A 27859-nucleotide genomic window follows, 5' to 3' on the forward strand; every position below is an offset into this window, starting at 1 on the left:
AAGAACAAACACAAAACTATAAGACAAACATAAAACAGAGTGATTGTTTGAAATGTAAAACCATGATGATGTCCTTATATTAAATAGAAGAATTGTGATTTAATGCACTTTGGTGTTTCCTTAAAAATAGAAAAAGATTATTTACATAAGTGCTCCCGACCCTGGAAATAATGGGTAGTGCATTTGTGTTGGACCCTTGTGATGCTCTCTTTGGTCCTGGAGGTCCTGTTGGGTTTGTGGATCGAATCCAAACTGTCTCTGTGGCTGCTGAGAGGCAGCGCATGTGGTGGTCGTCATGGCAAACGATTGTTGTCATTCCAGCGATATTTGGGCTCAGTCTTCATGGTTCTCATCTTCTCCTCTCTGTTTGCGTGTGAAGAATCCCAGCTGATGAAAAGATCATTGTAGATGATTAGAATACACTCTTAACACGTTCATTTTATTGAAGCAATTCTTAGGTAAATATAAAACTGAAATACCTTCCATAGTATGAAAATGATTAGGGCCAGTAGCAGCAAACCTCCAATGATGCTACCGATCAGAATCCACAGCGAGATAGGAATAGCTCGGCCCTTAAGCACCTCCAATACCGTCTACAGCATAACAGATGAAGGGAGAGATTAGAGAAAGTAAATGCCATTCCCGTTCTCCGTCAAAAGAAATCCGACTGCAGTCTTCTTACCTCCCTCCAGACTGTTCCTGTGCCCAGAGTAATGAGGTTAGTCTCCTGGGCTGCGAGGCTGTAGGCCCCTATTATCTTCACTGACTTATATTTTGCCTAAAAAAGGAGACACAGAAGTGATGACCAATGATTGTGTCACAGGACAAAAAAATATATATGTTGAAATGAGCATCAGCATTCTGTTGTGTAACTCACTTTTCTGAAAAAGTCATCATGAACTCTGCGGCTGACACGAATGAGAGCGAACTGCCCTCGTAAAAGCTGCTTTACTTCACACACAACCTCAGTGCACCATGACCTGCTGCAGTTCTAAACGCAAATATATAAACATCCATGTTAACACGTATACTGATGCTGCACTGTGTTCATTCGCTTCGTTGCTACCAGGGGCCTCACCAGTATGTCGTTAGGCATCATGTCTTCTGGGTGAAGGGAGCGTACGTCTCTCTGTCTGGCCTTCAGCTGGGGCAGATCACTCAGCACGCTGCAGTTCACCCACGAGGCCTATGGGTACATTCAAATTAGTCAGATACGATCTAAATGAGATACAAACCCTCACTCTGCAGCACTACTCACGTTGTATGAAACATCAGTGATGGTCATGAAGACTGTGTCTCCTGCAGCTACTGAGGGCAGAAGCAGCCTCAGCAACACATTACTCACAGAGTAACATCCGAGGTTCTGCAGCTAAAAACAAAAAAAGCTGCAATTTTGCCGCATCTAGTCTTTTTTAGATCAACAATATTATTTATGCATGTGAGCCATACCTTGAGTTGTGTATAAAACTCTGGTCCAATAGCCTCTGATGCTGTGCGAGTGGGGTGGACCTCGTATCGGTTCAAATTAGATTCACTGTACAAAAAAAACGGGGTTAAAAAAACACATCAATACAATACTCTTTGAAGTAGCTAATACATCATATTGTTGTACACACATACCTGATAACAAACAACTCTGGTTCGTACTGAACGAAACTCTGCAGCTGAACACTGTTGTCCCCAAAAGTGTCCTCTCTCTCCACACTGTCACTGTAAAAGAAGCAGATGGTTACATAGAGTAAACTCAGGAGCTTATTGCATAAGAATATGCAATTTACTGTATCTACCAGCACTTTGGCTCCACCAAAAATCGTTTTAATGTGCTATATAAATAAAAATATAAATACAACTTGATTTGATGCTCTGGAAACTATGTTTTATTGAGGTTTTCAGTCGTTTTGAACTGCTGTTTTGCTTTGGTGAGATACCTTTTAGCATGAAGCTTCATCTGCACTCGGTTGTGCAGAGAGGTGCAGCTGAACTCAAACTCCAACATGAAGTTAACCTGCAAACAAACAAAAGAGAACAGCCTGCTGAAGTGACACATATCACATGGAGGAAGTGAAGTATGAGTGGGCTGAGTCGAGAGAGGGATGGAGCTATTTTTCTCGGCATGGACATACTTTTGACTGCGAGCGAAATACTGGATAGCTGACATTACACGAGTGGCTGTTGGCTCCAAGTGCTGTACACTCAATCTTAAAGTTGGCATCCTCCTACATCAAAAGAAAAGAAACAACCATGTAAGTTTGTTGGTGTTTATGTGTGTGAATGTCTGGTGTGTTTGCAGTATATATGTGTGTGGTTTACCCTGATGCTGAGGCTGGAGAAGTGCAGGTTGCGGGAATAGCTCAGCATCAGGCTGGTGTTGTAGGCGTTTTCCAGTCTGTTCTGAAGCTGCACCTCCACCGCCAGACGCCTACGAGGGCTGCGAATCACATAAGGCTTCTGTCTGTGGAGGAAACACAATGAAAACTGAAACAACAGAATAGATGTCTGATCCTGTCAAACTGATGCAGAAAGAAAAGAGAACGAGAGGAAGATCTAAAATATGTACCTCGTCCCGGAGATGTCCATATGAGCCTGCAGCACCAGGTCTGTTGTACACACATCGTCCTCACCACAGTCTTTAAAGAACTGGATCTGCAAAGTGTAGGAAGACAAGTTTGATTATTACCTTGCATGGAGGTTGAATCCATATTCCAGGCTTCAGTTAATGCATGTGTGTCCGGTTAGTTTGAGAACAGTGAGGTCATGTGGTGCCGTTGGAAAGCTAGAAACGATAACCACTCACAGATTTCTTGACGGTTGTTGGCCAGCCTTCATCCAGCACCGGACCACTCCCTGTATCGTTGATCTTAAACCGCAGCGAGAAGCTTATTGGACGGATGTAATCTGCTGTGTCCTACAACAAAGACAGGCATACATGTTAGTGATGCATTAAAGTAGCCTCGGCATTTAAATGTGAAACGTGTGGTGGATGTGTGTAGCATTGCTCACATAGACATGGAAAGGCATTCTGTAGCAGAGCGTTTGTCCTGTGTGAACTCGAACCGCCAGCTGGGTCTGACGGTGGGAGCTGTCGTCAAACAGGGCCCTCGCAGACAACTTCCTGTCATCTAACATGGCCGACACCCACAGATCTGAGGAGAGGGCAGGTAATTAGGACAGATGGTAAGTGTTGGTAAATCCCTTTTGTAATTATTATGCACGTCTGGCCAGTTCACAACTGTTCCAGTCCTCATTATTAGGATTAGAGAGGGTAAGAAATACAATGTGTCATACTGAAGCTGTTTGTGTGTGGGCCGGGGGAGCGGGAGACGGTAGTGAAGCAGGCGGTGGCGTTGAGACAGGCCGACTCCCTGGCCCCCCTCTGGCAGGTCTTCTGAATGACGTTGATGGAGTGCGGCTGGAAGGACAGACTCACGTTGATCTGCACTATGCTTCGAGAGCTGGGGATAGGAGGAACATGGGATATAAGTTTTAGCCATGTGACCCAACAGATATAAAGGGGGTGTATTACTTGGATTAGGACCATCACAAAATCTGAATTTAGCTACACGATTTACCTACACAGATTGCAATATCTATAGAACATTTGAAATTCATCTGAATCTTTGTTCATTGTGTTTTGTCTCTTTTTTTGGCAGATTAATTATTACACTAATGTGTGTGTTGGGAGTGGGGAACAAAGACAAAGCAAGAACAAAAATAAACAGAAATGATTGAGAGATGCTGGATAATTTACACACTATATTGATATGTTTTATTAACTAAATATGAATATTTCTTAATACTGGCAATCTTCTATACCAGTGCCACACCTGTAATTTGACTACATCGTAAATCTACAGCTAGAAAAGGAAAATCTGTTCTCTCAATCTCCGTCACTCCCTCCCTCCCTCCATATTTGGGCCTCTACCCACCTGAGCATCACAGCACTGCCCTGTGCTCCCACTGCCAAGTCTATCAGCTCATCTCCATCCAAATCCAACCGAGCACTCACACTGCGGCCAAAATACTGAATGGAGGGCGAAATCGATGCCCCTGAAATACGCTGAAGGAAGCCAAGAGGCAGAAAACCAAAGTCAGCTTGATTGCATCTTGAAATACACCTTACGAAAATGTAAATGTAAGCAAAAGACGGGTACCTGCTTGTAATTGTGCACGACGTAAATACCGTCTCCGTGGTAGAGATAAATGGCTCCTCTGTGATCATCCTCCAGCGGGGCCCCCACCAGCAGGTCAGTGAAGCCGTCGTGGTTGAGGTCTGGAGCGGCCGCCAGGGCGTAACCAAACCTGGCATCCTGGGACTTTTCTTCTGACTTCAGAGTACCATTGGAAACAAACACTTCCTCCTGGGAGCAAAGAAAGAAGATTGGAAGTAACAAAAATACATCTTTTGAGAAAATAATTATTGAAGTATCACAAGAGTTTGCTAATGTTGTGTATTCTCATACGGACTGCATATAATCAATAAGAAGAAGTTGGAACACTGCAGTCTTACCCCACTGAGGGTGTAGATGTACACTCTACCAGTTTCCTTGTTTCCTGAGCCAAGGAACATTGGTGCAGCTACCAGAAGGACATCAGTGATGCCATCCTGGTCGATGTCCAGCCCACACACCTCGCTGCCATAGTAAGATCCAATCTGCAGACAGAAACATTCTTATCCAGTTTACTGCCACTAGATGGAGCCCTTGCTCTAGTCTTTGACAAATGAGATTCCTAATTTGGTATGCTTTAACACATAAACAGAAAAAGGTGTTATAGGGAAAAGAGAGGAACAGAGAGGTTTACCTGTTCTCCATTCAGGGCCTGTACAATGTTGACATCACCATCATCGCTGAGTTCAAACAAGATGACTTTGCCTTTGTGTTTGAATCGAGGAGCACCAGCCACATACAGCCTCTTCCAGTCACCAACTATCACAGAAGATACTGTGTAACCTGGGGACAGATACAAACATATCATTTAACACTGCAACATAATCTATGGTCTTCAGTAAAGAGTTTAAGACTCAAACTGGTGTTGTTGACAATGAAATATACAAAGAAATGTGCTTGAGTAAAGTAATGCGTCACATGTGTGGTTCACCTTATACTTCTGTCAATGTTTAAATCGTGTAACACATTCATACAGCTGAAAGTGTGGTCTGACTTCAGCCTGCTCTGAGGCGGTGTGTGTTTTTGTGTGCTGCTGGAAAGAGCTCTGACGTGTGATTTGAGAGCTTGCTCCAGAACAGGAGTTCATTCACAAGTTATGTTAAGATAAACAATAATCAAACAAGGATGTGTTGGAAAGGATCATATGAATTTTGGAGGGTATTCCATTGAAAGGTTTAAGTTAGGTAGCTGGATTTTAAACGGGGTGAATAAGGTAAGTGCCACTCTAAACCCAAACAGGCCTGAGGTTCACTGTTTGGCAACTGTCTTTTAATGTGATCTTTAATTGAATATTTTTTGGCTTTTGGTTAGTAGGCAAAAACAGGCAAATGGAAGATGTTACCTTTTACATTTTTAGAAATTGTAACAAGCTGCTGTCATTGTTATGGTCTGATATTTGATGGACTCCACTCCTTTACTTTGTTGACTTTATTAAAGGTGCATTCAGCATTTCATATCCAAAACACTTTTTGGAAAATGCAGCGAGTATTTCTTCACAGTACACACGCTGTCTGTTTTGTGTTGGTGCTGGAAAAATATATAGTGCTGGCTCTGTAAATTGGAAACAAACACAGTGGCTCGGATCATGCTACACAATTATCTCAGCCAAGTGGGTTTGTGCTCTTGCAGAGGACAGAGGGAAGGCCATGGGTGTGTAAAAAGAAAAGCAGTGGTAGAAGAGGGAAGGAAAATCTGGAGGGGGATATCTGTTTTTTTGGATTTGAGTTCAAATATCAAATTGTTTTCACTGACTTCACCTTTAATGTAGAACATATTCTGCAGATTAATTGATTGTGTGTATCATTGTTGCAGTTCTAACCAAACAAACTTGTAGGTGGGGGGTGATTCGGGGTACCAATTGCAGTTAAAGTCAGCCCTGCAGACAGCACTAATGTCCAGGCTTTCCACCAACACATGAATGCATCCATCGCCCTAGTAGGATCAGCCCAAGCTCAAACGACACAATAACCTGTAAAGTAATAGACTAACATGCAAAAGCACCACAAGCATGATTATTTTGTTATCATGTTTAGTGGTGTGATATATGGGTACCTAAATAAGCAGCATGATTTTTGAGCTCCAGTGGAAACTCGCTTTCAAAAGCCTCTCTGGACGGTATGATGCGTCCATTGATTCCTTCTTTCAGCACTCCACCATCCCAGTCGTAGGCGCCCACCATCCCAAACAGGATGCCATCCTGAAGAATGGAGGAGGGCATGGATGAGACAAAAGAAAACCTGCACTTCACACATGGATATGAACAGCTCCTGGACTTACATCCAGAGTGTGTGTGGAGAAGCCGATCTGAGACATCTCCATGTGGAACGAGCTCTGGTTATAGCCCAGAGTGCCTGCATGAGGACAGAGACAGCAGGTCAGTATTCTTTGTAGTCACTTTTCTCTACACATCTCCTCCCTTCCTTCCTCTCCCTCTCAAGATCTGATGTAGATGGCATCATTGGCACCCTCACTCCCCCTGAGGACTGCAGGTGACAGACATGCCTCACCCTTTCCTCTCCTCCTGTCCATTACTCTCTGATTTCCCTAAACATTTAAGGGTGGCATCGCTTTTCGTCAGTCTTCCTCTCATGTTCCCGGGGTTATTGTGATAGCTAAACACTTCATACTGTCTTTTCCACCCATTGCTTTCTTTGCAGAGCTACTGTGTATTTTCTCACATGGATCTAATCCTTCGTCACTTTTTCCCACACTCTTAAAATATTATCCAAAAATATTATTTCATATTCTTGTTTCATTTTCCGTCTTCTTTCTCAGATTCTACTTTCAGTCTGTGTGCTCTCATGTTTGTGTTGACAAATCAATATCATTTATAAATCAAAGTTAGTCGATTAATCTGAAAGTGTTACTGTAAATAATAATCTGAATTACTTTGTGAGTAGCGAGTACATTTTAAACTTTAAAAAAGGACATCAGATGATCCTGTAAAGTGACAGCAGATAAAATACTGTATTTATAACTTAAAATAAAAGAAGGTGATTTTGAATTAAAATGGTGTTGGTTAAATGCTTTCATAAAACTTAAATAAGAACTACTGACCAACAGTTAGTATGCTATCTTGTGACACAACTATAAATACAAATGAATGGGTTTAAAAAAATGAAACCGGCTGATAAATGATGGGGTTTGAAACTACAGAGGTCCCTGGTGCTACATTGTGCCGCTGTCTTTCATGTTTTTTTTTTTTTTACATTTATCCACAGCCTCCTTCTCTGTATCACTAACCTTCCAGAGTGAAGATGCGATCTCCCAGGGCGTCCACAATGTCATTGAGCGCGGCCTCATCGGTCACATTGAAAAAGTATTTCTCCTCTGGGTCGCTGGCGATAGACTTGATCTCCTTAATAAACGTCTCAGGGTCCTGCTGTCGGCGGATGTAATGACCCAAAACCTGGAGGCCAGCGAGAGAGAAAAAGTGAGAGGAAAACGATTTTAGAGAAGAGAATACGGTAAATGAATAAGCAGATAACACAAGCACTTTACAACATTGACAACATTAAGCTGGAAGCAGAGTAAGGAGGTGAAAGCAACAGAAACAGAGCACTTGCACAGACACTTTGGCATGTATCAGAGAAATCACTTCTCCATGTTTCTGAGGGATAATGTATCGTATAGTGTATCATATAAGTCTGAAGGAGGACAAGAGATGTATTCTAAAGTAGCATAAGAGTTTCCTGGAACTGAAGGATTCAATTAAGTAAATAAAAATAAACAAACTCCATAGGTGCATTACTGCCTGTGTAACCTAATAGTAATCAAGCAATACCTAAAGGCAACTGGAAAACATAAGAACGAAGGAAACGGTATCCACCAGAGATTTGTAAATTAGGAGCGCAGCCCTAGCTGAGAGGTGAAGAGATGACTGATGCATAGGACATATTGTAGCAGCAGTGGCTTATGGCTTAACGCCTGAAGTACAAATGAGAAAATTCCATAAGAGAAACCAAAACCAGGAATCTCCCCCTGTGACTCCAGCTGCCACGCTAACTAAGGAAATCCTCTGTTTTCAAAGGGTAAGGGATGTGGAGGGGTTTAGTGTGTAACGTGAAGAGAGCTTATAAAGATGTACATTCAGATCTGGTCAATTCCTCTCAGGCTGCTGCTGGCTTTCACATAATCATAAACAGAGAAATAGAAGAATAAAGACAGGAAAGAGAAAGCCATAGAATATAAAACACATTTCTAGATTTAATAGGACTTGGAAACGCAATGTCATTTGAATATATGAATACAATTGTGCATACATACATGGCCCTGCTTAAACTGCTCTCCCACAAACACACACACACACACACACACACACACACACACACACACACACACACACACACACACACACACTTCAGGCACTGATGTATAAAACACAGACTGCGATCTTGTTTTGGAAGATCTGTCCTCCCATGTGAGCCATTTTCACTCCACACGCACACAACCTACACACAGGCACTGCACAGAGAGCAGCATCAAAACATGGGCTCTATTACAAGAAGTGCTTACCTGTCATCACTTTGACTTTTTGAGAAAACATTGACCACAAAACCCACCTCATTTTATCTTGTTTTCTTCATACAGCTTTGTTTGTTTCCTTTTGTATTACAGGTTCTATACTTATCCCGTTGACTGTTTCTCTGACTGTCTGTTTCCTGCTCTCAAATGAAGGTTACATTAACCCTAACATTAGGTTGCTCACATGCAAAAGTTAGTAGCGAATCACATTTACCTAAATGTACTCGAGTAATTTTAAGTGAATTTAACTGAAACTGAAAGAGCAGTTGTTTTGCGGTACACTTTTTACTCTTACTCTTTTTTGACTCTTACTCAAAAGCATTTTCAATAGAAAGTATGCACTTCTACTCCATTACATTAAGCTATGCACAAACTACAACACTTCAAAATCAATAGATGGTCTCGGGAAAACATCGAGAGATAGCCTGAACACACACAAGCCTCTCCTTTGAGGATTCAGTTATTGACAAGCTTTTTCTGGTCACTTTGTTTTAAGAGATTAAACTGTACCTAAAAGTATGTATTTTGTCATTAACATGGTTCTGGATTTGACACTTTAAGGAAAATGAAGGTGCATTTCATATTCATAATTACCTTTTGAAACAAAATACATTCATTCCGTATGCGAGTATTCTTTTAAGAGACACATTTTTACTATTCAAGTAGTTTTTTCACTAGATTATTATTAATGAACAATGCTTTTCCTTAAGTACATTTTAGTAAGTTGACCCTTCCCTTTCACTGTGTGGTGGATGGATTGCCATGAAATTAGGCACCATGGATAACTAGCACAGAACAAACCAACCAAGCTGTATATAACCCAAACATCAGTGTTATCCACACAATGGGACCTCCTAGGTTTTGTAACTGTTCTCCATCCATAACTTACTAGGTATATCTGATCTTCATCGTCTCCAGATATTTCTAAAGTGGCACTCCCCCTGCTCATTTCTCCTTTTCTGTGGTCCCCAGCTTCTCTTGTGGGGAAGGGAGAGGTCTGCATCCCGCCCGGCCACCAGAGTCTGTCTGCCCCTCTGACACTAAACCATGCCACCACTCAGTGTGCTTCTGTGTGTTGAGGGGGTCGGGTGGGGTTGGAAAGGAAGAGCTTTAGTTCCCACTCTGCTATTTTAGTAGACCAAAGGGGGTCATTTAGGGGTGTTATTTTTGGGGGAGTGGTATTGTGTGGTTTCTTGAGGGAGTATACGCTCACCATACCACTTTCACACAATGTGTGAGGAATATCAGGGAAACTCTACACACCCCACTGATAGTTAGTTGTTTGTGTGTTTCCACATAGCTTCACTCATGTCATTGTACAAAGGACCTAAAACTCCAGATATAAGGATTATCTAGGGAGGCAGAATGACCCTATAGAGCTGATGAGATGTACTCACAGCGATGGCATATCTGGTGATGTTTCTGCTGATGCACTCACTCAGAGCGCCTTCCAGCTCCTCCCCGTCGTGTGACTCTCCGTCCGTCACTACGATCATGACCTTGTCGGCCCCATCCCTCGCTCCACGCTCAGCACTGAACGCCTCTGTGCTACAAACAAAGAAAGCAACAGACTGAGGTTAAAGAATATCATGCTACTTTGCTAAAATATCCATCTAAATTATCTTGAACTAAAAACAGAGAACACAAGAAAGAGTGAGAAGAAGAATGGGAAGAAATGAAAGAGCAAGGAGTGAAAGAGCCAGAGGGAGAGTGGGGATACGAGGGAGTGTCAGACACATTCATAACATCTCAAATAAACAAAAGATAATATACAATTTCAAATTCTTCTCTGATAAAAATTAATAGCCAGCAAAACAATGAAAGTTGGATTTAAGTTCCTTCCCATCAAGTAAGATAAACAAGTGGTCCAAATCACAACTGGTCTTTCCCACAACGATATTAGTCATAATTGGCACACATACATTAGCTGCCGGTTGACTCGATTTGGTCATTGCATGCAGCGTGCGTGTGTCATTGCACACAGCGACCGCATCTGTGCATACCCATCCGCTTGTGCCATGATACAGAGAGGAAATCTAAATGACAAACACACGGACAGACCAAGCCGCACCCTGTTTGTCTGCGAGAAACCTGTTCTCAGTGGGACCTCAGACCAACACACACACACACACACACACACACACACACACACACACACACACACACACACACACACACACACACACACACACACACACACACACACACACACACACACACACACACACACACACACACACACACACACACACACACACACACACACACACACACACACACACACACACACACACTAGTCACAGCAAGTGAACTCAGTCATTTTCAGTCCTAACTCCAGCCCTTGTCTAAATATAACATTGTGGTCAGCCGCAAGAAACTCAGAGTTAAAAACAACCGTTTCCCCTATGCAGTCTCCAAATTACATAGGGTGCCGAGAAGGAGAAAGGAGAAGAAAATAGGAGAGAGGTGAAAGAGAAATATTGGAGTATAACAAATTAATGAGAAAGGCTGGATGAAATGCAGATAAACCTTAAGGTTACAAAAAATATCAGAAAAGAGAGAAATCTTGTCATCCAAATTAAAAGAAAACCAAAGACAGTAATTTCAGGCTAAATATTACATCTGTAAAGTACAAGTCCTGCTCTGATGTGGTATTAGGGTGTGTGGTGTTAAGAAATGTAAGATTGATTGACGTACAGTGAAATAAAAAAGATCAGAAGGATACAGGAGATGGGAGAAAAGTAGAGGAGAAAACAAACAATAAGAAGGAAAAGTAGGAAGCACGAAAGAAAAAAAAGGTGACAGTAATAAGAGTTGTGAAGAAGCAAGGGGAGATGAAAGAGGAGAGAAAGTGAGTGGAGCTAATTGGGAGGCCTGGTTGTATTTACAAGCCATTTTATGAAGTCAAAGCAGTGTGGTAATGACACAGCACAGTGGTCTGTGTGTGTACTGTTTGTGTGTGTGTGTGTGTGTGTGTGTGTGTGTGTGTGTGTGTGTGTGTGTGTGTGTGTGTGTGTGTGTGTGTGTGTGTGTGTGTGTGTGTGTGTGAGCCGGAGTCTTAGACGGGTGGAGCAATATAAGAATTAGTGGCTTATCCAATTGTAGACGGCTGTTTGATGTTCATGCATTGGTCTGTCATTTACTTTGAATTAAAATTGTCCTCTGTGCACTCGATTAATGACATTTACATGTCAACATCACACTGTGAGAAACCTACTTTTACAGTCATTGCATTAGGTTACCTAATTATAATTTGTTGGCATTATTTAGCTGAGAAGATCAATACCACCCTCAAGTCTGCATGAGTAAATATAACGCTACATTAGATTTGTTTGCCATTTTTTAGACTATAAGCAGGGCAAACAGTTAGCATGGCTTTCCAACAGTAATACAATCCACCTTCCAGCACCTTTAACTCTCACTAAATAACACGTTATGTGTTTTTGTAATCTGTACAAAGTGTTAAAACAATGTGATACAGTGTACAGGGGTTAGGAGATAGAGCATTAATGGATGCTGCGGAAGTTGAAGTGCAAGTATGTCTAGTCTTAGTCAAATAAAATCCTCCAATTTGTAACTTAAAGTCTGACTTCAGGCCAAATCTCAAGGTTTAAGTCTACAGTTCTTCAGTGTACTACTGATAGTCCACACAACAAATTAAATGATAAAGAGCTTCCAGGGAGATATATTTAGGAGGTATGGTAGCTACGTTCTTAGGTTTAGGGTTAAGTTTATAATAAGTACAAGGTTAGGGTAAAGGTTAAAGGTCAAACATGCAGTAAAGAGGGCTACAGTTGAGGTAAAGGGGACCAAGGAATGGATGTGGTGAATGTCAGCCCTTAAGAACGTAAGAATAGTCATACAATGTGAACTTGAGTGTCTGTTTTGAGTCTTTATAAATGGTCTGTGTTGTTAATCTGTGTCTGTGTGTATTGTACAGTAGACCTGGGTGTCTGTGTGTGTATTTGTACAGCTGTAGGAGCCCGGCTTGGCTGGCCAGGTGGGGTCAGGCTGTGCCACACCTGCAGCAGTGCTGAGTCGGCAGCCGCCGGGTCCAGCTCAGCTAATCTCAGTGTTTTTCTACCCCGTCACCTTCCTGCCTGGTGCCAGCGCTGCTATCTGTCCATCTGTATGTGTGCGTGTATGAGCAGGAGTGCTGCTATGACCTCCTCTCAAAGTGATCTTAAATTATTTCAACACTGGAAACCTGGGCTTGATTTCCTAAACCTGACACACACACACTTGAGAAACATTTCTAAAGATTTGACTTCTGACTAACAATTTCTAAGTTTTTTATTTTTTCTTAGTCTACTGATGTGTTCTTACTATTTGACATTGAAAGATAAAAAGCAACGAGAAGTTACGAGTAGGAGCGTCTGGATTTCCCGTCACTGGTGTTTTAATGCCACAATTTTACTGGCTCCAATTTCCAGTCACTGCTTTTCAACTAGCTTTAAATAATTCCCCTTAACCACTCCAACTTTTACCTTTTAAATGAACCAGAAAACAGGAACTCAGCAATTACCTGTGTGTGTGAGTGTGTGTGTTGGTGTGTCTGCCTGCCTTTGTGTAAGTTGAACACCTCTCCAAGACACACACATCCTAAAAAGGAATCCGTGGCCACACATCGGGTCTGGGTGTGGTGCTCCATGTGGGTATGACTTTAATAAAGCAGGAATTTTATTTTGAAAAGAAAGAGATATTTTAAGACATAGACGTTTTCACTTAGCCACTGACCCTCAACCTATGGAGCTGTTTCTTTAGACTCAAGTTTCCAGCTCAAATACCCTCAGCAGACTTCTACGAAAATGAAAACCTAGGCAACAATTCATGTTAAAGAAGAGTAGTTTAAAGATGGTATACAGTGGCATTCTAGGTGGCATTCATAATTTTTTTACTTTTAAGCTTTAATTTGGTCTCCACCAACTCCTGAGGGCTATACCTGTCTCTTTAGCTCCTAAACGCTCCACTACGTTCACTAGCTAGTCCCTAACCTTCTCTGCCTGCTGATACTGGGAAAGTAGCGTATAGCGAGTTGTCAGAGATTTAGTTGAGGATTTATTATATATGTGTGGGTTTTTCACTACTTTAAATTACGAAAAGTCATTTGGTAAAAGCTAAATATTGATTAGAGCAACATTAGAGAAGACATAATAAGCACATTTCAAGTTCAAATTCATATTTTGGGAGTATAATACAACATGTTTACATTTTTTAATGTTCCAAAGTACTTAATTGTAATCACACTGTCGCCAAGTCTGGTCTGTACTCATTGTTTTTCAAGAAGGACAGGGGGTGGTATATTCCAATGCGCGTTCATGTGACATAGGAAGGGGAGCAAAAACTTGAATGACTTGTTGAATCAGTGACCAAGCATCTTACAAAAAGCTGATTGGGTTTTCTGTTTTCACAGTTTGGGGCAGGCACTCTAGATACCAATATGTACGGTATATGTATACAACAATTGAAACAGGGATTTTCCCTTTAAGTACCCAATGTAACACAACTCATCCTTGTGTAATTTCCTGGTCGGCTGTAAATCAAAAGCAGCCTGATGAGATCATACTGGAGCATATTACAGACTATAAGGAAATAGACCTCATTGTCATTATAACTATAAATTACACAGTGACATATTTAGAAAAAAATAACAAGAATGTTATAGAAAAATCAAAAAAGCCAGACAGTTTCCAGTGAGCCCGCCAAATCTACAGTATGTGCAGTATAGCACAAGGAGCATCAGCCAGTCAGACTGCAGTAATAGAGATTGACAGGCCTACCAGGCAGTCTGGATAGCGAATGCCGTGCGTGTCTCTCTTCCCTCCTGTCTGCTGATGTTCTTTGCGGCCTCCACAACCGCCTGTGTGGTCTGGTAGTCCTTCAGAGACCACTCGTGGACTGCTACCTCACCATACTGCAGTATACCAACCTGAATGTGCACACACATACACAAACACATAAGTATGTCAACAATGCCACATGTTTGTGCTGGCATGTAATCGTGGAAAGCATCATCTGAGACTCTTGTTTCTGGTGAGCTATCTCTTTAAGTACAAATCCTGTTGTTAATGCAAACAGTGCACTTGGGGAATTTTTGAATTTATTCAAAAACCAAAGCTATTTCCTTTTCACCTCACATTGCCTGCTACCCCTTACCCTCCCTTTTCAAAACCCAAACCCCCTCTCGCTCCTCTTGTTGTTCGGCTTAAAAAAACGTCCCCAGTTCCCCCCCTCCGACTTCCATTCCTCCCTAACCTCAAGCTAGTGCTGCTCACGTCTCTTTACATTACTAAAGCAATCCATTTTGGTCATTTTTGCCATACTAGTTCTTTATACGTGTCACTGTGTGCATGTTTTCACTCAAGGGACTATATTGTCTTACTCTTCTGGGCAACAGCTATGGGGTTCCAGAGATTTATGTGGGGGACTCACTCAAAATCTAACCCACAAGTTTCTATTACTAATGTAAATGATATTTATAGGCAGTGCAAATACACATGGACATGCAATTTTACCTGCATCTGGTCCAAGCTGATGTGGAACTTGCTGAGGATGTTGCTGAGAAAGTTCTGGACTTCGTACCAGGGGTAGATACTGTTAGAGCCATCCAGCACAATCACAATGTCCATGTATGTGGAGCACCCTGCCACATGAGGGGGTTACAAAAAAACATTTGGTTGGCAAAAACAGGCCCATGCAGCTTGATTCTCTGCCTCAATGTGTGTGTGTGCAAATGTGTGGTTACTTTGCGCTGTGGGAGCGATGGCCTCTCGTGGCTTTAGGTCATCGCTGACAGAGGCACAGATGCCAGTGCTGAACATAGACGTACCACACTCCTGAGACCATAGAGGGGCACATGCCTGACAAACACACACAGGCAAAGACATCAACATCTTTCTGACAGGTGAAACCATTTTCAGGAGTCATTCTGAGTTTCAAATGTTTGTGTTATGCTCACAAGAAGTGTAGGTGTTTTTTTTGTTGGTTATAAAAGGGTTTTGACACGTGTGGTTAGGTGACTGAATAAACACAGAAAAAATACCAAGTGAGGGCAAATGGGGAACAAAAAGCAAACAAGTCATGAGAGGGAATAAGTAATGGAAAACTACAATGGTGTGTTTTGGGGGACAGAGAAACGAGGGAGAGGCAGAGAGTTGGAGGCTATTGTTGACTCGCTGGCAGTCACTTTTGTCGAGAGTGGTTAAACAGAGCTCCAACACCAGACCAGAAGAGCAATTTAAATCTGAATGTGCTAAATAAAAGGGGCTGAAAGTGGGGGGGGTCGTAAAAAAAAATATTTCTGTCTTCAAAGCACGCCGTTTATTTGGCTTTCATACCAAGAGGGAGCAAAAAGGGGGGAAGTGCGGAATGAAAAGATAAAAGAGAAACTCATGCAAACGGCAGAGAGACAAAAGGGAGAGACCAAAAATGGGTGAAATGAGGGAAGAATGAGAGAAAGAGAAACATCCTGGTTTTACTCGCCCTGTCATTATAGACGGGTTTCTCCTCAGGCACACAGACAGGCAGGGAAGAAGGGATGGAGCGAGGGATGAGAGAAAAGAAGGAGGGAGAGCACAGAGGAAAGCGAGAGGTGCTATGGCTTTTGGTAGGTCTGTCATTAACAAAGGTCCGGAGACGCATTCCGATCCTGTTATAGACCTGACCACTAGGGTTAAGATAAACACACACACACACACACACACACACAAACACACACACACACACACACACACACACACACACACACACACACACACACACACACATTGAAGTAGGCTAAACTGAATGGCGTACACGACTCCACACCCAGAGCAGCAGTAAAATAAGACACCAAAACATGTGAGCACAATTGCTTTACTTACACACACACACACACACACACACACACACACACACACACACACACACACACACACACACACACACACACACACACACACACACACACACACACACACACACACACACACACACACACACACACACACACACACACACACACACACACACACACACACTCTCTCTAGATGTGTTCCCCCCTTATGTGCCCATCCCCCCACATGGATCAAACCTGGCACACGCAATACATGTTCAGTGTCTATTCTTTGTATATTTACTGCAGTTTTTCATGTATACCAGTAGTCTGATACAATATGTACAGTTTGAAAGGGAGTTAAATGAGATTTGGTGATGATTAATGGTTTTTGTGTTAATTGTAATAGCAGTTAAAACAGGACCAGTTGACCGCAAACACCAAAGTAAGGGGGGGGGGGACGAAGACAATAGGAGGGTTAACTAAAGTTTCAAAACTAAGGACATGCACTTGACCTGCTCTGAGATTTAACTTTAAATTGAGAACAAACTGTTTACTTTGGTCCATAAAATGGAACAAACATGTTCCAGAGATGGGCAGGCTTTACACAGCCAACACAAATAAAGGCATTACAGTATTGTGCCTACTACAGTATATGCATTTAAAGCAGTTAAGGCAAGCAGTTCAGTCAACCAATTAGGTATTTTTGACTTTGTAAATGTGCAAATGAAGTGAGGGGTTGTTGTGACGCAGATGTGAGCTCATAACTAAGGTCAAATAAAAACATGATTCATTACAATTCAGACATACACAAATAACCTGGTCTCACCACAGCCCTTCAATCTAAATCATAAGAATTGAATGCCTACAAAATAAAAATAAAAAGTATTGTTTTTCAGTGTTGAAACCACATACCAGGAATCCATCAGGCGAGTCTGGAGTGAGCGTCATTCCCAGGTGAGAATTCCTCAGGTTTTTAGAAACGTTCTGGAGAGCGGTCTCACCTGAGATAGATAAACAGTTTATTGTAGCATCTGGGTAACTTATCAGTGAGCATGTACATGTTAAGGATATTTGCTTTTCTCACCTAGATTTATTTTGCTGCAGTTTGAGTTCCTCTCCTCTCCCACGATGCATTTGTAAACATCTCCTTTCCTGTTGTTGGGCGGCCCGTCCCACGGAGCACCGACCAGCATCCTTCAAAGACACAGTGAGTCATTTATTATCATCCTCTTTTTGTAACAATTATGATAGTTGTATAGTACTTATTTGTTGTTCTTTCTTCATTCACTCTAAAAGAAACTTACGATTTCTCTCCGCCGTCTTCATGTTGTAAAACAGAGAAGCCAAACAGAGCGTCCTCTGGACCGGTAAAGATGCGAGGATTCTTTACATCAATGTTGAAACACTGGCACAACCCTGAAAGACACAACAGAAACGATTACTACACAGATTACCAAAAGAAGAATAAAATATAAAGCTACAGCCTAGAGCAGGGGTACTCAAATACAAATCTTAAAGGTCCAAAATAAATGTTTCAATAAAACAAAGGTCCGTTTATCACGGTCATTCAAACTTTTAAACAATTGCAACAAGATTCTTAACACGAGGTTGCAAAAACAAAAAGTCTCTGTATGCAGCAGTTTTCATTGTTATTGTGTCTGTGCTTGACCCCTCAGAGTCGCAGTGTAAGAGCTGCACAGTTAGGAATAAAGGCAGCTGCACCCTCTTTCATTCAGCATTCCCATTATTGCTTTATAAATGTCTTGCCCTCTTGTGCGTCCACTGAGGTTCGTCAGGCCCAACACATCTTCAACAAACTCCCCCTTTGCCTCATCATAACAACTCACAAACACCAGCAACTGAGCATTGTCAGTGGTGTCAGTGGACTCATCCACAGCTAAGGAAATTCACTGTGCATTTTTTATTCCATCACAAAGCTGATGAATCAAATCACCAGCCAGTATTTATGTTCTTCTGGTTGCTGTGGAATCTGAGAGGGAGATTTGCTTTGACCTGTTATTTCCTCTTTGTGTTTGCCTTCAACATGGTCTCCATCAATTCAGTCATGCATTCTTTTATACTCAGTTATTATCCAGTGGAAAGTCCTTACCTACTGGCCTAGTTCAATCAAAGTGGTTACTTTCTGTTGGCTGGGCAGTGTAGTTTTACACACCGTCTTATTTGACTTTCTCAGGACTTAAAACAGTTTTTTGGGGGCAGACCCCCTCAAAGAAAAAAAATATATTTACACACGTCTTAATAGTCATCATCTTAATAGTTGTGTATGCTCATCCGTGAGCAGAGCATCAAGTTGGCATGTCTATTACAGCTGAATGCGGCGATTACCATTTTGTTCAGCAAAACGCCTCACAAACGTATTAAGATCAACAGCTTTAGTGCGTTTTGATTCAATGCTGAGTACAGCCACACTGACAGTCTCTTCTCTGTCAGACCGCAAATACCTCATTGCTTCAGTGCTTGGGTCCGAATGCTTCTCGTTTTGCGCCGTCCAGTTCAAAATGAAATGGCCGCCAATCATGTCCACGCTCGCGCCAGGACCGGGGGAGGGGTTACATGACGTGCATCTTGTGCTGCATTCACTTGCACTCGGACATTAGAGACTTTCTCTCATAAATGTCCGATGAGCCACAACTTTTCTTTCAAAACAAAGCTGCCAACTGGGGTGGCAGCTGGGGTGGCAAGGCCTATTTGTAGGGTGTCAGTTGCCACCCCGGTAGGAGAAACTAGGCTACTAGCTACAGTACAGATGGAACTAGATGAGCTGTTAACTTTTCGCTCTGAATTTTTTTTTTTAATTCTCGCTCTGACTTAGACAGGTTGAAAGAGACACACACATTTTTCCCACCCGCAGTCCGCGAAGACCCGCCCTACTGTGCCTCTGATTCGCAGATTGTTTGGGGGGAAAAAACGCTGACTGGATGCTGAATGTGATTGGACCAAAGCGTTGACACACACAGGTGGAACACAGTGGAACAGTCAGACATGCAGAGCGCTGTTTGCAGTGGACATAGCGGATCATTTTGACTCGTTGCGAATGCGTTGTGGCGATGTCTCACATATAATACAGAGAGATAATACATATGAAAAGTATAATTTGCTCAGAGTCCGGAGACAGTGGTGGTTCGGTCCGGATCCGGACCTGAGTCCGTAGTTTGAGGATGCCTGGGGCCCTAGAGCTTACTTAGCTTAGCATAAGGACAGCAAATAAGGGAAACCTGCTAGCCTTGCTCTGGCCAAAAGTAACAAAATGGTCCTAACAGCATGTGAAGCTAACATAATAACAAGTTATATCTTGTTTAAAAATGACAAATCACTTGCGGTTCTGTGCCGGACTACCTTTTAGTAACCATTTTTTGTACAAATATGATAGAATCAATCTTTTCATCGATCTCTCGGTAAGAAAGTGAATAAACGTGTTTCCTGATATGTTGTATTTTTACTGAAAGGCGCTACGAATACGAGTTGAACTAACAATATGAATCAGCCTTTAAAATGAGTAAAACATGAAGCTGGGCACTGTGTGTACACAAGCGTACATACAGTGCAGAGTCAGATTATTATTTTTCCTTTTTGCCTTGGGAGAGGGGATTCAGGTTGGGAGAAGGGGGGCTGAAAAAGATGGATAAACAGAGTGACCAAAGGCAACCTCTGGAAAATGGGAGTTCAGTCTGAGGGGAAAGAGGGAGGGGAGAGAAGAGGCAGGGAAGGGTGTGGGTTAGAAAAACTATGGAGTATAGTAAGCCCCCTGTTGTGACACACAAGCCTGCCCTTCATTCAACGAGAGAGAGGTGAGGGAGACACAGAGAAGACAGAGAAACAAGATGGTAGTCAGACAGTTCACAGAGTTGTGTTTGGGTGCAAAGTGAGGCAAGAAAACATGTTCCAACTGGTAAAATTAAACAACTTAGAAACATGTCTGAATGGGAAAGTCTAAATGTTCTGAAAAAACAACATATTGGTAGCTTCATTCACAACTACATAGATTAAATGTTGCCTATGCTTATCTGAGTGAAACTACAACTATGATGTTTATGTTATACCATCTTAGTTTAGCGTGTTAGCATGCCAACATGTGAAGTATAGTTTTACATTTAGTTCTGCTAAGGCGGACAGGATATAGATAGACATAAAGATTTTATAAATAGAAAAAGTGATCTGTTGATGCCACTATAATAATAATTAAGTTATAACCAAAGTTACTTAATTTCATCCTAAAAATAGTCGTTGAGACATTTCACAATAAACCACAAATGAAAGACGTATGGTCTGAGTAAACTTCAGGCTGACACCAAGGCCGTGACGTGTTTGTTTTACACTTGGATAGTTTTCTGTATTAAAATGTGTAAACTGCAGAGTACGTACTGATGACAAATGGATCCACACAACATTCCTGTTTCAGGAGAAGTGTTTGCTGATGTCAGTAGGGGGCAGGAAACAAACCCACCTTGCTATTTCCTTTAGATACACAATGTCACCTAAATTAAAGAGCATCTTTGTGTAGTATTTCCAGTTAAGTATCAGAAACACTAAGCTACTCGTGACAGATAGTATTTAACTTGTCCAACTTGTGCATTTACTGTATGTTATTTGAAGCCCGGGAAAGCAGGTTGTGTTGGATGTGTTTTGCTTAAGGGTATTTCTAAATACATTTGAGTTGACATGTAATTTAGCAGCATCCTGTACGTAGCTCTGGTGATTCCACTGTAGAAAAGTAATCCAGATGGGGAGCAAGACCAGAACCCTGCACAGTGATTATACACAAGCTACTCACATACTTTTATAGATACTTCCCCACAAATACACACTGACACCCACACAGACAGTTACCTCGGCCAGTCCAATCAAAGGGGGATTCCACTTGGTTTTGAGAGGGAAACTAGATATGTTCAATGTTTCTCTTCAATCTCTGCTTCTGCCTTTCTCACATACTGCTGTCTACTGCTACAAATATGGGAGTTTTTATATTCATGCTATCAGCATCAGTTCTCCAACGCTCTCTCTACCATTTTGGTTCAGTCTGAAATATCTCAACCAACATTTGATAGATTGCAATAAAACTGCGTACACATTACCATGTTTCCCAAAGGATGAGTTGTGTTGACTTTGGGGTTCCCTTAACTTTTGTCACAATAAGGTTTCGGATTTGGGGTTTTGAGTTAAATGTCAACAAATATGGGAATCATTTATATGAAAAGTGGGAAACACATTCATGTTAACTTTAGTGATAACATTTCATTTTTCATTAGTAGGTCAAAACTTGAATTAGTTAAATACTTTAGCTTATGGCAAAACACCTGCAATGTAAACGACAATCCTCCTCAGATTCACCTGAATGCTTATTTGAAGATATAAGTGGTGAATAAGGTCAACATTAGCATTTAACCTCGGTGCTAATGTACAGCCGTTACATAAGTCTTGTTTCTGCTCATCCTGCATATCTTTGTGAGCCTGTAATAGGTCAACGTCCAAACTTCCAGTGAATTTGTTGAGATTCAGCCAACTACCTGATTCTGCGCAGATGTTTAAAACACTTCACCTATGGGAGTATGCTTAGCCAAGGAGAGAGTTATTCCTTAATACTAAATCTTTCGTTTTCATAACCAGAAGGAATACAAATCTTTCTATCCAGCCTTGTTGCAACATTTCGCGTACTCCTTTACTATCCCACCACCCTTCTTATACAGTGTTGTAAAATGTTTCTGGCTTTTTTTGTGGCAAGATCACCCACCCTCTGTGATTCCAAATTGCTTTCCACAACAAACTGGGCCTCCGATAACAACTTCTGCTACTGATTTTCTCTGTCATCCTCCTATTTCACTCATTCTCTCATAAACCATACATTGCTCCTTTCTTTTACCCTCTCTCATAAAACACACACACACACACACACACACACACACACACACACACACAACACACACACACACACACACACACACACACACACACACACACACACACACACACACACACACACACACACAACACACACACACACACACACACACACACACACACACACACGCACACTATAGCTCTCCCACAAGGCCCCCTCTCCCTTCCCAACCCGCAAAACTGTACCATTGTTTCCCTGTCCTGTCCTCCCTTCTCTGGTTCCTTTTTCATTGGGGTTTATATATGACACTTTACCACAAGCCTGTCTGACCACCTATCGTCATGACAACTGGCGGCAAACATTTATCAAGGCGAACTGGGTCCAGATTCTCTCAACCACACGTTCGGCTCTGGGCGCTGCTCCTGCTGTATGCGTATGCTGTGATTGTGCAGTATGTATGTGTGTGTGCACAGAAACTGAACTTGACACTGAAACGTTTTGGATACTATGGAGACATGCCAGCACTTATGCAGAGACATTGAAGTATGCTGTTTTAATTGGGCTAATGTGAGTTTATAGTTGTTTTTTGGTTTCTTCTTGAACGTGTTTACATGCTAAAATGTTCAAAAACAAATTGCTTTCTCACTGTCTGTCTGATTATATCTGTATTCAACCTCTTTCTATGTCTTTTTAAGGTAGCTACTTCCCGAAACAACAGACTGGCAAAAGGGAAAACCCTGAAAATGCCCACTAATTTCAGGCTAAACCAAGTTTTATTTTTGATACGTGATGTCATTTGTTACTATATGTTCTTCTGCCGTGGTATGGGTCACTCTGGCCATCGCAGCCACGGACATAACAGAGCAATACTGCCGGACTGTTCCAAATGTATTCTTTTAACTTTGAGGGAAGATACGTGTTACCCATCCCCATTCTTGGCCCGTCCACACGGCGGCGTGCGTTGAAGCTTCAACGCTTCTGCCCATTCACTTTGAATGGGGTGACGTCACGCTTTGCCGAACTGCATTGTGGGAGCGTTGCTTCGCTTTGCTTGCATTGCTCGCTTCAAAAGTTGAGCAATGTTCAACTTTTGAAGCTTCGGCGGAAGCGTCAGCCAATCAAATCATATGCCAGTACAAGCTCTAGCCAATCAAACCGTGGGCTTGTGTGTCCGGGGTGGGAGATTCATGTGATTGGTTGTTGGTCGAGTTTCAGACAAGCTCACTGGCAAGCTTCAACGCACGCCGCCGTGTGGACGCTGCGTAACTGATCCTCTACTGCTGCTTTCTCTCTCTCTTGCTTATTGAACTGGGGAGAAGGTGCCAAACTTGAATGGTGTGTGTTTACTAACAGCAAAAGACAAGGTTTACTACTGGAGAAAATCCCCTTCTGCTCTTATAGAGAGGCGTAGTCCCTCCCTTTCCGGTGGACCTCCATGGGACCTTATAGATGGGCGAAGTCCCGCCCATCTACTTCCGGTACATGGGACCTTATTTCGGAAAGATTATGTATTGAAGTCAATGGAGAGTGAAAACGTATATTTCGATCCCGTTTGAATTGTGCCATGAATTACACAAATGATGTTTGTCAATCTTAAAAAATAATTTCCATGTAAAAAAAGTCACAGTTTGTCTTAAAACTGTTGAAATATAAGACTATGAAAAATAAGCAACTAGAAAGACTACAAATCCCAGAATCCCGGACCCGCATGCTGGCTCTTACGGAACCGACTCACTCCCCTTGTGTGTATGTACAGCTCTCACCGTGCCTAGAGTAGTGATTTTCACCTCTTTTAATACTTTTCGCCTCATTCTGAAAGAAAGAAGTGAAATATGCTAACGTGACGGCCGTCTTGGTGTGTGGTGCGGGATGAGAGATGTAGTTCATTGAGCGTTTCACACAAAAAAAAACGTGTTACTTCACAGTTTTACGACACATTTTTATTTTTTTGGCTTGCAAAATTATCTTTTATAAATTATATATTGAAGTCAATGGCGAGAGAAACGTTATCTTTCGATTCCATTTGAATTGTGCCACGAATTACACATATGATGTTTGTCAATTTAAAAGATCATTTTTCAAGTAAAAAAAAAAGGTTTTGCTGTAAAACTGTGAAGTAACACTTTTTTGTGTGAAACCGCTCAATAGAGTGGCGAAGTCCCTCCCTTTCCGGTAGACCTCCGTGAGACCTTATTTTGGAAAAATCATGTATTGAAGTCAATAGAGGTAGAAAGATTATCTTTTGATCCCGTTTGAATTGTGCAACGAATTACACATATGATGTTTGTCAATTTAAAAGATAATTTAGGTAGTTCTCAAGTTGTTTTCGGAGATACTCAGCTTGAGAGCAGTATATTCCTAAAACCTATATTGTGACAGAGAAAGGGGAGCTATATCTATATGGCTTGTTGAGTCCCAAGTTGCAGCCATCATAAAATCTGCCTGGGTTGTCTTGTTTCACAGCTTCTACTAGGCACTCCAGATATCCACATATTAATATCACAAGCACTGAAAATGACAGTCAACTTTAAGTTTCCCTTTCTCATAATCTGTTCTCTGCCTCTTACAATTACATCCCTGACTTATAGCACCATATGTGAAATGTCCTTCAGTGGAGATTTCTGCTCGACTGTCTGTTTCTATCATCTTTATTTGACCAACTCCTGTTTCCAATACATCCCCCGTCCTCACCTCTTATCACCCCCTTTCACAGATTTTCTCTCCATTATCTTAATCGTGTTCTGTTCTCATCTCTGTCACCCTCTCGTGGGGAATGGGGGTGGAAGAAGAGGGGGAGTAGGAATGAAAGTCAGCCAACAATGGAGATAGCTGGGAGAATAATAGCTCAAATGTATGAGTCACACACACACACACACACACACACACACACACACACACACACACACACACACACACACACACACACACACACACACACACACACACACACACACACACACACACACACACACACACACACACACACACACACACACACACACACACACACACACACACACACACACACACACACCTGTGTTCAACATCTCAGTAAAGCATAACAGAGTGTGACAGGCCTGGGATGCCTGCTGTCCACATCAGGGGAGCTCTGCTGAAACCATTAACATTACACACTTACTTACTCACCTAGTACATGCTCCTGTATGACACATGCACAACCTAGCAAACTCATACAGATGCAAGAACACTTACACTTAGATAAAATAAGCTACAGTACAAATTAAATCAAAGGTTGCACAGTAAAAAGGGGAACAAATACCTTGTACATGCTTGATTTAAACTGATAATAGAGGGCAACGTGTAAACCGACCACAGAAACATTTGGCTGCTGGCATGTGTAAATAGTTGTGTGTGTGTGTGTGTGTGTGTGTGTGTGTGTGTGTGTGTGTGTGTGTGTGTGTGTGTGTGTGTGTCTGTGTGCATCTGGGTGTGTAAGTATGTGGTCCTCATTCATTCCTCAGCTTCTGGATGGGAAGCATGTTGCATACCATGAAAACTGGCTGTGTGGATAAGCATTTCTTAGTCTACATTTAAAAAGGTGGCTCAAATGCCAACGCCTCAATCTATACATTAACTCCAGTGAGACTGTGTGTGTGTGTGTGTGTGTGTGTGTGTGTGTGTGTGTGTGTGTGTGTGTGTGTGTCAGCTGGTAAACTTAACACGCCTTGCACAACATAATATCAATGCCTATTGATCTAATTTTGCTTCACGGCTGCATGCTATAATGCAGCAGTTAAACTACTGCTTATCAGTTGCCTACACACAGCTTTGGTAGACAACAATGGTCTTTTTCTTAGGTTTCTCGCCGGTGAACAGAACTGGCTCAATGAGGTGAGGCTGCTCTGCCACACCGACATGAGTACAGGAGGGGAGCTGATGTTCAAGCTTGAGAAAACGCACATGGCATAGCCTTATTAGGGGAACTTTAGACATCCAGTCAAAGCAATGGATATGGCTAATATGACCTGTGGAGTTGAGTTTCACAGTGTCAGCAGTAAACGGAGATGAACCAGTTACCTTTGGCAGAGGAAACATGCCAATATATCTGATTGCTTCAAACATCTTCTGGTTGTAGGAGGCATCTAAAAAGAATGAAATACTTCCTAGACTACTGACAAAACTGATAGATTTACTGAAGGATCTGGCTCTGAGCAAGAAACCATTACTTTGTTGGACTCATGCGCAACTTCCTATACCTTTGATCCGTTGGCAATGGAGTGTGGCCATATGTTATTATGACTGATTCTCTGCTCTCCTGCACAATATCATGTTAAGAATGTCTTCATGGTCAGGCGCTTACTGTCACAGAATAAAGCTCCTTGAGACTCAGGGAGGCACGTGTGACACAATCATTCACATATGTTGTTTGTTTAAGTGCAAAAGATGTGGATGTTATAATGACCATGTCACCCATGAGACAGTGCTGGAGGACAGGAGAGCAACTGGGAAGTAAAGAGGCATCAATCATAGGCAAGAGGTTGACTTTAGTTCTCCAAAGTTCACAAGTTAAGAGCAGGGGGGGGGAGTCGTGTTCTGTTCAGACTCTAATTAAGCAGTGTTACCTTTTAAAAGCATCATATTTAGATACAAATTTGACTTTTGAAACAAAATATATGTTTACAAATATAAATCTTACCTTTAAGGAGAAGGATGAACTCCAGGCACAACAGGTATTTACGCAGCTCCATTTATGAAATTAAATGAAAGCAGAGTCTCCTCACTATTTTTCTTCCTTTCTTCTGTTTACAAAGTGGTCTCCCCTGAGCTGTTGAAAATGTAAAGCATCGGCGACCACCTCACGCACACATAAACGCCCACGCGGTTTTTCAGCTCTCTCTTTCCCCAAGAGATGCGTAAAATCCGGTCAAATGGTGCGGCTGCAGTGGCATGCCGGCTGTGCGTGTTCAAAAACAGTCTTGAGTTGTTGAGTAGACGTGAAAAAATAAAAATAAATCTATTTCACGAGAAATCCTGTCAGTGATTTTGGCGTGTTTGCCTTTCTTAAATGAGGCTGAAAGCCCAGGATAAAGTTATATTTAAGTGCACCAAAAGCTCTTTAGCATAAAGAGAAAATACTTAATTGACACCTCCGTGACCCATGTTTAGGGCGTGAAAATCGTGCACCTGTCCCATCCAACAAGAGGCCGCACAGAATCATTAAACCATTACTAATGTGTAACACCTTCCCAAACAGTCCCTCAGCACCGCGCGTATCCCCCCTGGCTCCGGAGCGCGCCTTTGAAGCTCAAGCTCTCCTGTGGACAGAAACTCTTCTCATCAAGCAAAAGGTTTCAGATGACGTTCCTCTGTGGATTTGCTATTCATGATCCTCTCCGCTGATTTTCTATCATAAAGAAAAAACCGGTTGTTTTTCCGGGAGTTTTCTCGGTGTAATTATGTGCCTCCAGTAACGGATTTCATTTACTTTGAAATGAAAGAGCGCATTTATCCCCAGAGCTCCCTCCCTTCCTTCAT

The 27859-nt window shown here is 42.0% G+C and overlaps 1 protein-coding gene across 1 annotated transcript; it reads right to left on the bottom strand.

The window, feature by feature from the left end:
• Positions 1-172: 172 nt before the first annotated feature.
• itga10 (integrin, alpha 10) lies at positions 173-27859 on the bottom strand. Its single transcript, XM_034208050.1, has 30 exons — positions 27021-27859; positions 17811-17922; positions 17591-17700; positions 17419-17507; positions 15436-15550; positions 15206-15333; positions 14471-14619; positions 10088-10238; positions 7410-7575; positions 6444-6517; positions 6219-6363; positions 4801-4949; positions 4508-4651; positions 4152-4358; positions 3927-4057; positions 3286-3452; positions 3001-3143; positions 2795-2905; positions 2558-2643; positions 2311-2452; positions 2124-2216; positions 1929-2005; positions 1621-1710; positions 1450-1534; positions 1259-1369; positions 1079-1186; positions 878-991; positions 683-778; positions 480-593; positions 173-387 (listed from the first exon to the last, which is right to left on the bottom strand). Exons 1-30 carry the CDS (start codon positions 27070-27072, stop codon positions 334-336), a joined length of 3513 nt encoding a protein of 1170 aa, XP_034063941.1. The 5' UTR covers positions 27073-27859; the 3' UTR covers positions 173-333.

Source organism: Gymnodraco acuticeps, unplaced genomic scaffold (genome assembly GCF_902827175.1).
Source record: "Gymnodraco acuticeps unplaced genomic scaffold, fGymAcu1.1, whole genome shotgun sequence".
In the NCBI taxonomy this organism is placed as follows: Eukaryota; Metazoa; Chordata; class Actinopteri; order Perciformes; family Bathydraconidae; genus Gymnodraco; species Gymnodraco acuticeps.